General features: G+C 50.4%; 1 protein-coding gene across 4 annotated transcripts in view; it reads right to left on the bottom strand.

Moving 5' to 3' along the window:
* col5a1 (collagen type V alpha 1 chain) overlaps positions 1-12,070 on the bottom strand; it is a 217,078-nt gene that overhangs the window by 105,204 nt on the left and 99,804 nt on the right. For all 4 annotated transcript variants that reach the window (XR_004416620.1, XM_033048653.1, XM_033048651.1 and 1 more), the window contains exons 7-11: positions 11,078-11,290; positions 8,681-8,935; positions 7,519-7,575; positions 601-642; positions 264-326 (exon numbers count right to left, since the gene is read on the bottom strand). Coding sequence is in view for 3 of the 4 variants with exons in the window: in XM_033048653.1 (XP_032904544.1) it covers positions 264-326; positions 601-642; positions 7,519-7,575; positions 8,681-8,935; positions 11,078-11,290 (630 nt within the window). In the remaining variant the exon portion in view is untranslated. The remainder of the gene's footprint in view (positions 1-263; positions 327-600; positions 643-7,518; positions 7,576-8,680; positions 8,936-11,077; positions 11,291-12,070) is intronic.

The following is a 12,070-nucleotide window of genomic DNA, read 5'->3' as shown; positions in this document are numbered from 1 at the left end:
GAAGATGGGGAATAAAATATAAAATAATGGTGTCCAGTTGTCTGAAGGCTCGAGATCTCAAATGCAATCTCTGGGCTGCTTTAGGATTCTGGCAGTTTTCACCCCCCCACAAAGTTTTGTTTATTTAAACCCTCGGTCCAAATGAGAACAGGCTGGAACTCGCAATCAGTTTAATTGCCTGGGGAGTTTTGGACGCAATCCCACGGACTAATCGCTGTGCTCCAGGCGGTTTGTTAGCGGAGCATCAAACCAGTCACACTCACCCTGGAGCCTGGATCGCCGACTGGCCCCGGTGGTCCAGAGGGGCCGGGATACCCTGATACGCCCTGTATAGACACACAGAGAGAGAGAGGGCAGGCATCAGGCAGCGGCCAACAGAGGGAGCGCACACACACACAATGGGGCCCCTCCCGCACATTATTAACAAGAGAGTCGGAGCCGCAGAGCAACCCCAAAACGCCACACGTGTTATTGATTTGACAAGTATGCAGTTGGAAATATGGCGAGAACAATACAACAGAGACGACAAAAACGAATAAATAAATAAATAATGTCCCCGGCACATTGTGCGTGCTTGGGGCTTTGGAACATGCGACTCACAGGTGGGCCTTCAGACCCCGGAGGTCCTTCGATCAGCATGCCCTGCAAGGCAGAAAGGTCAGCGTTAATAAAATGTACAGGCAAATGCACGACTGCACGACTGCACGACTGCACGACTGCACGACTGCACGGCTGCACGACTGCAGGACTGCACGACTGCACGACTGCACGCTCGATGACAGGTTTGGAGGCTCAAGTCAAGTCAAGTCACTTTTATTTCTATAGCACATTTAAAAAACAACTCTCGTTGGCCAAAGTGCTTTACATTGGTGGAGGTGCTGACGTTACACAACAGTGGTTCATAGATTAAGTACATACATTAATATGTACATGTAGCCCTCACTCAGAGGATGTCAAGAAAGGCTTGAGAGTAAAGGCCTTGCAGAGGGGGGGAGGGGGGGTGGGTGGGGGGGGGGGGGTGGATTGGGGGTGGGGGGTGGGATGGGGGGGGGGATTGGGGTTAATTGAGGGGGGGGAGAGATGGGGTGTGATGGGGGCATGGGGGGGAGGGGGGGGGGTAGATGGGGGGGAGGGGGGGAGATGGGGGGGGACATGGGGTGGGATGGGGGGCATGGGGTGATGGGGGGAGGCAGCAGGGGAGGAGGGACTGGGGCAAACCTGGGAACAGAGGTACCTGGAGAGAGAGAGAGACACACACACGGGCGTGTAGGAATGAACTGCAGATGCTGGTTTGCACTGAAGACAGACACAAAAACTCAGTGGGACAGGCAGCATCTCTGGAGAGAAGGAATGGGTGATGTTTTGAGTCGAGACCCGAAACGTCACCCATTCCTTCTCTCCAGAGATGCTGCCTGACACGCTGAGTTACTCCAGCATTTTGTGTCTTTCTTCAGAGAGATACGTGGGACACATAGCACCCCAGGGGCGAGAAACACACGGGACAGAATGAACACGGGGGGGGGGGAAATATACACAGGACAGATTAAACCGGAAAGGAGATTGAATGCCCAAGTGACATGCACATCTTATCCATGTTGTCCAGAGCTGCTGCCTGACCCACTGAATTACTCCAGCACTTTGTCCTTTGCTCAAGCCGCAGCACCTGCAGTTCGTGGTGTCCCCATTACTTGGTCCCCCTTGCCGCAGAGGCGGCCCGACTGGCTGAGTTCTCCCAGCATTTTTCTGCTTTCTCCCTGTTCTTATGTGTGTCGCTACAGTGCTGCGCCCCAGTCCATGCACTCCCCCACCCCACCGCCTTGGCCTCTCGTTCCACATCCCGATGTTTAATCCCAGTGAAGGTGCAGCACAGTCAGAGCAGGAGCACAGGGTAAGGAACGTCAGGAATATAATCACAACAACATGCCTATTCCGAGCAATTGTTTGATTTGGGGAATGTTGCCTGAGGCATCATTGAGTATAAACTTTACTTTTAGTCTTTAGAGATATAATAACACGGAAACAGGCCCTTCGGCCCATTGAGTCCGTACCGACCAATGATCGCCCATATGCTAGCACTATCCTATATACACTGGGGACAATTTACAGAAGCCAAATTAACCTACAAACCCACACCTCTTTGGAGTGTGGGAGGAAACCGGAGCACCCCACGCAGTCACGGGGAGAACGTGCAAACTCCGCGCAGACAGCACCAGGAGTCAGGATCGAACCTGGGTCTCTGGCGCCTGTGTGGCAGCTGCTCTACTGGAGCTGTGGAGGCGTTGGAACAGTCAGGGGGCAAGGCAGGTGGCTTTAAATGCTCTTCCCGAGTAAGAATGAAGTCTTTGTTTCAGTCCCAGGGATGGGTTAAAGGCCACAGCTCCATAGTGCCGAGTTGGGAATTCAGGAGCTGGGATTTCATTTCTCACCGCGAGGCAGCTGGAATGATCGGCGAACCCACCAATCTCCAACTCGGGAATGCCGGCCATGAATTTTGTGCTTCCCGCAGGAGCAGTCAGGAAGCGGAGCGCTGAACCATAGACTATCCCACACACAGAGACACACAAGGCTTCTCACCAGATGGCCACTACTGACAAACCAAGGTCTCGCTGTGTTAGTCACTCACACATTAACACGGCTTCCATACCCACGCAGATGTTACCCGGCAGGTGTTCCTACGTGTGGCTGAGGGGAGAGTTGGTGCCGGGCAGATTTACGTGGACTAAACCTGTCGGAAGAAGGGTCTCGACCCGAAACGTCACCTATTCCTTGTCTCCAGAGATGCTGCCCGTCCCGCTGAGTTACTCCAGCATTTTGTGCCTATCTGTATGCGGACCAAACCCGCCAAGATCTCCATGTCTCTGAAGAAGGGTCTCGACTCGAAACATCGCCCAATCCTTTATCTCTAGCGATGCTGCCTCTTCCGCTGAGTTACTCCAGCATTTTGTGTCTGTCTAAGGTCTCCAGGTCGTTCTCGGGATGAGCCGGGGTCCCCCCCCCCCCCCCCCCCCCCCCCCACCCCGGCCATGTTACAGGGACTGTCGGTCTCAGAGGTCGGGGAGGGGATGCGAGGGACTTCCAATGTCCAGTGGATGTGGAGAGGATGTTGCCACTAGTGGGAGAGTCCAAGACCAGAGGCCATAACCTCAGAATTAAAGGACGTTCCTTTAGGAAGGAGATGAGGAGGAATCTCTTTAGTCAGAGGGTGGTGAATCTGTGGAATTCATTGCCACAGAAGGCTGTGGAGGCCAAGTCAGTGGATATTTTTAAGGCAGACATAGATGGATTCTTGATTAGTACGGGTGTCAGGGGTTACGGGGAGAAGGCAGGAGAATGGGATTAGGAGGGAGAGATAGATCAGCCATGATTGAATTGCGAAGTAGACTTGATGGGCCGAATGGCCTAATTCTGCTCCTATAATGAGCTAAGTTACTATCTACCTCATTAGAAATCCTCAGCCTATCTTTAATTGGACTTTATTTTGCACTAAACATTATTCCCTTCATCAAGTATATGTACACTGTGGAAGGCTCGATTGTAATCATGTATTGTCTTTCCGCTGACTGGTTGGCTCGAAACACAAAGCTTTTCACTGTACCTCGGTACACGTGACAATAAACTAAACTAAACTAGACTAAACTGAACTGAGTCCTCTGTGGCACGTCAGGGTAAAGGGTAAATGGATGGGAAACAAGAGGCACTTACTCAGCCGAGGGCTGGCGTGTCTTGTCTCCATTTGCTACCTCATTCAAGAAACCTCTCCCAACATCAGCTTTAACCTCGGCCCAGACCTCCACATGTGCAGAGTTCCACATTCCCTTTGCCTTAGAAATGCCCGTGGTCTATCCCTTTTGTTTTGGGGAATGCCAAAGAGTGGAACCAGGCCCTTCGGCCCAACTTGCCCACACCGGCCAACATGTCCCAGCTACACTAGTCCCACCTGCCTGCGCTTGGTCCATATCCCTCCAAACCTGTCCTATCCATGTACCTGTCTACCTGCTTCTTAAACGTTGGGATGGTCCCTGCCTCAATTACCTCCTCTGGCAGCTCGTTCCACACACCCACCGCCCCTGTGTGATGGAAAGAAATGCGGATGCTGGTTTATATGGAAGATGGACACAAAATGCTGGAGTAACTCAGTGGGACAGGCAGCATCTCTGGAGAGAAGGAACGGATGACGTTTCGGGTCAAGATCCTTCAGTCTGAAGAAAGGTCTCAACCCGAAACGTCACCAACCTCTTTGTGTGATGCCAGGGACATTATTGTGTGGGGTGGCAATGGCCAGGTCAGTGGGTGAACATGTCAGCTCGAGCAGTAATGGACAAGGCGAGTGTCTTTACATGTCCTCCCTGAGTGAGAATAGTTTGCGTTCAAGGTCCAGGTTTTGGCTGCAGAGGCAGTAACTTCCCTCAAAGTGCCCAGAAAGACCTTTGATGGTCGTGAACACCTCAACTTGATGAACATTTAATCTCGTCAGTCTCAAGTTGAGCAGGTCTATCTACAACCATGACTCATCTCTAGACCTCATGTGAGTCTGTACTGCACCCTTCCGCTGTCAATATCTTCTTGGTCAAAGAGTCGTGGAGCCATGGAACCCTACTCCTTGCCGATCAAGTTGCCCCATCCAAGCAAGTCCCATTCACCCTGTGCCTGCCCCAGATCCCTCCCAACCTTTCCAATCCACGTTCCTGTCCAAATGTCTTTTAACTTAGTGTGGTTTAGAGGTACAGTGTCTAAACAGGCCCTTCGGCCCATCGACCAGCGATCACCTGGTACGCTAGCACCATCCTACACACACTAGGGACAATTTACTATTTTTACCGAGCCCAATCAACCTACAAACCTGTACGTTTATGGAGTGTTGGAGGAAACCGGAGCACCCGGAGAAAACCCACGTGGTCCCAGGGAGAACGTACAAAATCCGTGCAGGCAGCACCCGCAGTCAGGATCGAACGCGGGCCTCTGGCGCTGAAAGGCAGCAACTCTGCCGCTGGGCCACCGTGCAGCCCCTGTTGTTGCTGTCCCTGCCTCAACTACATCTTCTGGCAGCTCGTTCATTTTCCCCACCGCCTTTACCTACCGATGCCCAAAGCTGAACACAAGGCTGGCGATCGAGTAGACCAGGGTGGCCAGCCGAGGCTGCAGCCAACAACCAGGAGGATATTGTGGCCCAGCATCCAAGATCCACCTAGCTAATGAAAACTGTTCTGCATACTCACTCATTCTCTCACCTCCTGCTCTCCCGCGTGGAGCCCATAGCACAATATTGAATTACGGAATTTTACTGCATCGGAGGCAGCCAAACTAGCTAATAGTGCTCTGCTGGCTCTGTCAAACACTTCTCACCAGTTTTATAGACCCGCAGACATTTCTTGTCAAATAGCTTCAACTCCCTTTGAGTCTAGCCATTGAATCTGTTTCCACTGTTCTCTCTGTCACTGCCTGGAGTTCAGTGTTTGTGGCTCAACAAGGTCTTCATCGTTAGCCTAGTTTAGAATATTATTGTCAAGTGTATCGAGGTGCAGTGCACAGCTTTTTTGTTGCATGTCAGCGAGTCAGCGAAAAGCCTCTACATGGCTACAATCGAGCCGTCCACAGTGGACAGATACTAGATAAAGGGTATAACGTTTAGTGCAAGATAAAGTCCGATTAAAGATAGCTTGAAGGTCTCCAGTGAGTAGATGAAAGGTCAGGACCGCACTGATGCTGATGAGTGGATGGTTCAGTTGTCTGATAACAGCTGGGAAGAAACTGGGAAGAAACGGTCCCAAAATCTGGAGGTATGAGCTTTCAAACATCCGTACCTCTTGAGGGTGAGGGGAGACAAGGGAGTGGACTGTGGTGAGATTGGTCCTTGATTATGCTGCTGGCCTTGCCCAGGCAGTGTGTGATGCGTAGATGGAGTCAGTGGAAGGGAGGTTGGTTTGTGTGATGGTCTAGGCTGCGTCCACAATTGTCCCCATGGTTTGTGGTTTCCTTCCTCTGTCGGAAGACACCTTTGCTCCACCTGTGAACCCTACCTCCACAAAGCCCCTCCTCAGAACCCGACCTCCTCAAGATCTCTCTCTCCTCAAACCGCTTCCTCCTCAGAACCTTCCCTCCATAAAATCCTACCGACTAAAAACTCTAACGACTCAAAACCCTTCCTCCCCAGATAGCTCCATCTGCAGGTATGCCACACTAGTCCCACCAATATATAGTCCTCTAGTAGATCTACTGAGGTCCCACCAGGTACATCTGGTTGGTTGGTGTAGCTCCAACAACCACTCACTCAACCTCAACATATACAAGGAACTAATCGTTGATGTCAGAAAGCCAGGAGGCCATGTTCCAGGATGTAATTGGTGGGTCGGCAGTGGAGAGAGTTGGCAGCCACAAATTAATTGGAGTTCACATCTCAGATGGCCATCCCTGCATATGGATGTAATCATGACCAGGGCGTGCCAACACCTCTACCTTGTCGTTAAGAGGTTCAAGGACATTCGGCATGTCACAGAATATTGCAAAAACGTCTGCAGAAGGTATTGTGACTGTCTGCACGGTTGCCTGCTGGTTGTTGTAGCTGCACCACTCAACCTGGTGCAACATGGTGCAACCCCGGTGGATCTGCAAGAGGAGACATGCACAGGAACGCAAGAGGCATCAGAAAGTGGAGGGCTCAGCCCTCTCCACCATCGAGAGCGTCTATCATCAATAATCTCCACCAATCCACAGAAGATTGAGGGGGGATTTTATAGCAACTTACAAAATTCTTAAGGGGTTGGACAGGCTAGATGCGGGAAGATTGTTCCCGATGTTGGGGAAGTCCAGGACAAGGGGTCACAGTTTAAGGATAAGGGGGAAGTCTTTCAGGACCGAGATGAGAATTTTTTTTTTCACACAGAGAGTGGTGAATCTGTGGAATTCTCTGCCACAGAGAGTAGTTGAGGCCAGTTCATTGGCTATATTTAAGAGGGAGTTAGATGTGGCCCTTGTGGCTAAAGGGATCAGGGGGTATGGAGAGAAGGCAGGTACAGGATACTGAGTTGGATGATCAGCCATGATCATATTGAATGGCGGTGCATGCTCGAAGGGCCGAATGGCCTACTCCTGCACCTATTTTCCATGTTTCTATCTCCACCATGCAGGCCAGGCCTTCTTCTCACTGCTGCCACCGGGCAGGAGGCATGGAAGCGTTCGCGAGCCTAGAGTCTATTAACAGCTGGGAAGAAGCTGCTCTCGAATCTGACGGTACGAGCTTTTGTGTCTTCCACCCGATGGGAGACGGGAGGAGAGAGAATAACCGGGGTGTGAGTGGTCCTTGAATATGTTGGTTGCTTTCCCCAAGGGAGCGAGCGTGGTGCAGGTGGAATCGATGAAGGGAGGGAGGGGAGAGGCAGGTTTGTGTGATAGGCTGGCGATTTCACGTACAGACAAGATTGCTACAACAACCTTCAGTACAGTGTAGGGAGCAAACTCCAGCAAGCTTCAGTACAGTCAATGCAACAAGCTACAACAAACCAGTACAGGCTGTGTACTCACAGGCTCAATGATGGCTGGTTCTCCCTTCTCGCCCTTCTCACCTCTCATACCATCGCCCTGGAAATTATAAGGAAAGTAAATAAGTTCATTTGACGCAACTAAATTAGAGAATGGACCGACGTACAAGCAATAATATCGTCAAGAGGTAATAGAGAGGAACAGCTCCCTGTCCAGTCCCATCCAGCTCTCCCTGGTAGAACTGGATGCACAGGTAACATGTCCTTGAGGGACAGGTACAGCACACCTTCACAACTATGCTGAGCATGATTTCAATACCGTGGTGATTGTGATTTCAATATTATAGTGAGGATGATATTATAGTGAGTGTGATTTCAATACTGTAGTGAGCGTGATTTCAATACTAGTGAGCGTGTTTTCAATCTGTGGTGAGTGTGATTTCAATATCAGTGAGCGTGATTTCAATCTGTGGTGAGTGTGATTTCAATATCAGTGAGCATGATTTCAATATCAGTGAGTGTGATTTCAATACTGTAGTGAGCATAATTTAAATATCAGTGAGAATGATTTCAATACTGTAGTGAGTGTGATTTCAATATCAGTGAGTGTGATTTCAATACTGTAGTGAGCATAATTTAAATATCAGTGAGAATGATTTCAATACTGTAGTGAGTGTGATTTCAATATCAGTTAGTGTGATTTCAATACTATAGTGAGTGTGATTTCAATATCAGTGAGTGTGATTTCAATACTATAGTGAGTGTGATTTCAATATCAGTGAGTGTGATTTCAATATCAGTGGGCATGGTTTCAATACTGTAGTGAGCATGATTTTAATCTGTGGTAAGCGTGATTTCAATACGGTAGTGAGCGTGATTTCAATATCAGTGACCGTGATCTCAATCTGTGGTAAGCGTGATTTCAATACTGTAGTGAGCATGACTTCAACACTACGGCTCGTGATTCAGACATGTACAACAGGCATTAGTTCAGATGATATCTAACCTTAATATTAAAAGTTGGGGACATTGGGGAGTGCCCATGGGTTGTTCAGTGTTGCAATGAATGTGTCTGAGCAGAGGGAAGATGCATGGAACACGATAGTGTTGGGGCAAAGGGTGGTTGAGGCTGGGAAAGGCTCGAATGGGCGACAGTGAAAGAGATTTGCCATGAGGAGCAAGGTGTAGTGTGATCAGTAACTCACCCTAACGTATTCGGTGTCGGTGAGGACCGGTGACCCGGGGCCAATGGTCTCATCTTCATAGTCGTAATAAGTTTCATATTCATCAAAGAAAGTGTTGGGATCTTCTTCCCCGATTGTTGTGACGTTGAACGTGTCTTCATTTCTTGACCCGTGGCCAGGTAGTGCTTCCTCAAGGATCTCAATTGCGTGCTCAGAGTTGTCTTCGAATTCAGTGGCGTTGAGGGTGAACTCCCTTCCCCCAAAGGTAATGCTCGTCTTTGAATGGAAGAGAGACGCATCCTTAAGTGACGTGGTTAGCAACTTGGTGCAGACCCCCCCAAGTTTCATCTCCGCCCTCTTTCCTGCCTAGTGAGTTGCAGTGCTAAGGCTTAGCGATTTACAGAATTAGCTTTCCCCCCCACAAAGAGGGTGAAAAGTAATCGGGACTTTCCCCCCCTGTAGATACAAAGGTCAAAGAATGGTCAATTTGTGTAAAAACTCGAACCAAATATCGCATGCACTCCGTAAACACTGCCTGACCTACTGAATATCTCCATTCTAAAACCCATCACCTTTCTCCAGAAGGCAAGATCAAGATGTGGGTTTTCAGCTGGCAACCCCTGCATTGTCTATTGTCTAAGGTACACAAAAATGCTGGAGAAACTCAGCGGGTGCAGCAGCATCTATGGAGCGAGGGAAATAGGCGACGTTTCGGGCCGAAACCCTTCTTCAGACTGATGGGGGGGATAGTCTATATTGTCCACTGCCCACCAGGAGGTCAGGCAAGTCTTCACCTCTGCTGCTGGCCTGCACGGTGGCACAGAGTTGTTCCCTTACAGCGCCAGAGACCTGGGTTCGATCCCTGACTACGGGTGCTGTCTGTACAGAGTTTATACGTTCTCCCCGCGACCTGCGTGGATTTTCTCCGAGTGCTCCGGTTTCCTCCCACATTCCAAAGACGTACAGGTTTGGAGGTTAATTGGCTTGGTAACATTGTAAATTGCCCCGAGTGTGTGTAGGATCGTGTTAGTGTGCGGGGTCGGCACCGACTCGGTGGGCCGAAGGGCCTGTTCCCCGCACTGTATCTCTAAACTAATCTAAACCTGATCAAGGTACTTCCACAGTCGGATGTGTCCACACACAACTGTGTGGTATGTTATAGGACTGTACATGTTAGAGAACCTGGCTTCTGCCCGTGGTGTTAATACACCAGTTGAACCTCCCAACAATCACGCCACATCATGGTAACTTGACTCATGTTCATCGGTGATAGGAGCAGAATTAAGCCATTCGGCCCATCAAATCCACTCTGTCATTCAATCATAGCTGATCTATCTCTCCCTCGTATCCTCATTCTCCAGCCTTCTCCCATTGCCCCTGACACCCATACTAATCTAGAATCTATGTATCTTCGCCTTAAAAATACCCATCGACTTGGCCTCCACTGTGGCAATGAATTCCACAGATTCACCTCCCTCTGACTAAAGAAATTCCTCGTCATCGCTTTCCTAAAGAAACGTCCTTTAATTCTGAGGCTGTGACCTCTAGTCCTAGACTCTCCCACTAGTGGAAACATCCTCTCACTCCAGTATCCACTAAGGCAGTGCTTCACTCAATGAGGGATTGATTTGAGTGAAAGATACAGCATAGAAGCAGGCCCTTCGGCCCACACTCCATGCCGACTATCCCACCTCCTCACGCACTCCCTGTTATCTGCCCTGTCTGTACCACTCTTTATTATATGCACCTCTATCACGTGCCACATCCTCATAAGCCACTGCCCCCAGGAAAACAAACGCTGCCTTTCCAGCTTCTCCTCATGATGTCCCATGGCAAGCAACGGAAATCTTTCACTCCTCTGGTGAATTCCACCACGCTGAAGGTTTAGTGTACTTTTACTTTAGTTGGGGGACACAGTGTAGAAACAGAACCCCCTTTGGCCAGTTGCGTCCAAGCCAGAGGACAATCACCCCGTGTACTTTATCCGGCCTACACACTTCGCACAAGCTACTTAACCTACAAACCTGCACGTCTTTGGAGTGTGGGAGGAAACCGGAGAACCCTGAGGAAACCCACGCAGGTTCCTGGAGGAACGTGCACACTCCGTACAGACAGCACCCGTGGTCAGGGTTCGAACCTGGGTCTCTGGCGCTGTGGGGCCACCGTGCCACCTCCGTCTGTTATGAGACTAATACTGCCCGCCCTGAGACAGGTTGCGTAGAAACAAAGGCAGTGATTCATTGGGGCTGTCCATGTGCGTTACTGTAGCTGTAGCCGGGGTGGGGGGGGAACGTTAGCACAAGGCTGTGGAGTCCACACTTGGAGATGACCGATATCTTCTGGAGTGAGGGAGAGAGAAGCTGATCCAACTACGCGGCCCACTCCTGGTCTCACCTGGGTTGGATTAACCCTCCTTACCTCGTTTTCGAGTTCTTGCCCTGAATTCACGGGGTAATCCTCTTTCTCCGGTGTTTCCGCCGTGTAGGTCAACTCTGGGAAATAATAGTCATCGTCGTAATTGTCGTAGTAGCCCGTCTCCACGGTGGGGTATTCTTCAAAGACGGCTTCAGCGGTCGTCCCAGGGATGGTGACCGTGATCACCTCTTCCGGCACTTCTGTAGGGTCCGTCTCCTGTTAATTGGTAATCAATCAATAATTCACTATTGGAGCCCTGGTGCATTGTGTGGACATCACGTGTCTGTTCCACTTCCCTCCCCCCTCCCCCCCTTGCAAAGTGCCTCTTCTCCAATTCAGCCCCTGCCTCAGAGGGCGGTGGAGGCAGGTTCTTGGGATGCTTTCAAGAGAGAGCTAGATAGGCCTCTTAAAAATAGCGCAATCAGGGTATATGGGGAGAAGGCAGGAACGGGGTACTGATTGGGGATGATCAGCATTGATCATATTGAATGGTGGTGCTGGCTTGAAGGGCCGAATGGCCTACTCCTGCACCTATTGTCTATTGACTGCACCATCGGCTCTCCCTCCGCCCCGCCCCCCCACTGCCCCTGGGGTCCTACTACCTCTGTCGCTCCGACCCACTGCCCTCGTGACCATCTCACTGTCCCCTACATCCCTGCCGTCCACGGCCACCCCACCCCCCTCCCCCCAAATAACCCTGCACCCCACCAGCCTCACAGGCCCCAGCCCCCCCACAATCTCTACCCCCTAGCCCCCACCACTGTGATCGTGAATAGTGAAAGGCCTGGATTGAGTGGATGTGGAGAGGATGTTTCCACTATTGGGAGAGTCCAGCACCAGAGGTCACAGCCTCAGAATTAAAGGACGTTCCTTGAGGAAGGAGATGAGGAGGAACTTCTGTAGTCAGAAGGTGGTGAATCAGTGGAATTCATTGCCACCGAAGGCTGTGGAGGCCAAGTCAGTGGATATTTTTAAGGCGAAGATAGATCGATTATT

The sequence above is a fragment of the Amblyraja radiata genome, chromosome 32 (assembly GCF_010909765.2).
Source record: "Amblyraja radiata isolate CabotCenter1 chromosome 32, sAmbRad1.1.pri, whole genome shotgun sequence".
Classification (NCBI taxonomy): Eukaryota; Metazoa; Chordata; class Chondrichthyes; order Rajiformes; family Rajidae; genus Amblyraja; species Amblyraja radiata.
The sequence above is the reverse complement of the archived record's forward strand: the minus strand, read 5'-3'. Positions and strand labels throughout refer to the sequence as shown.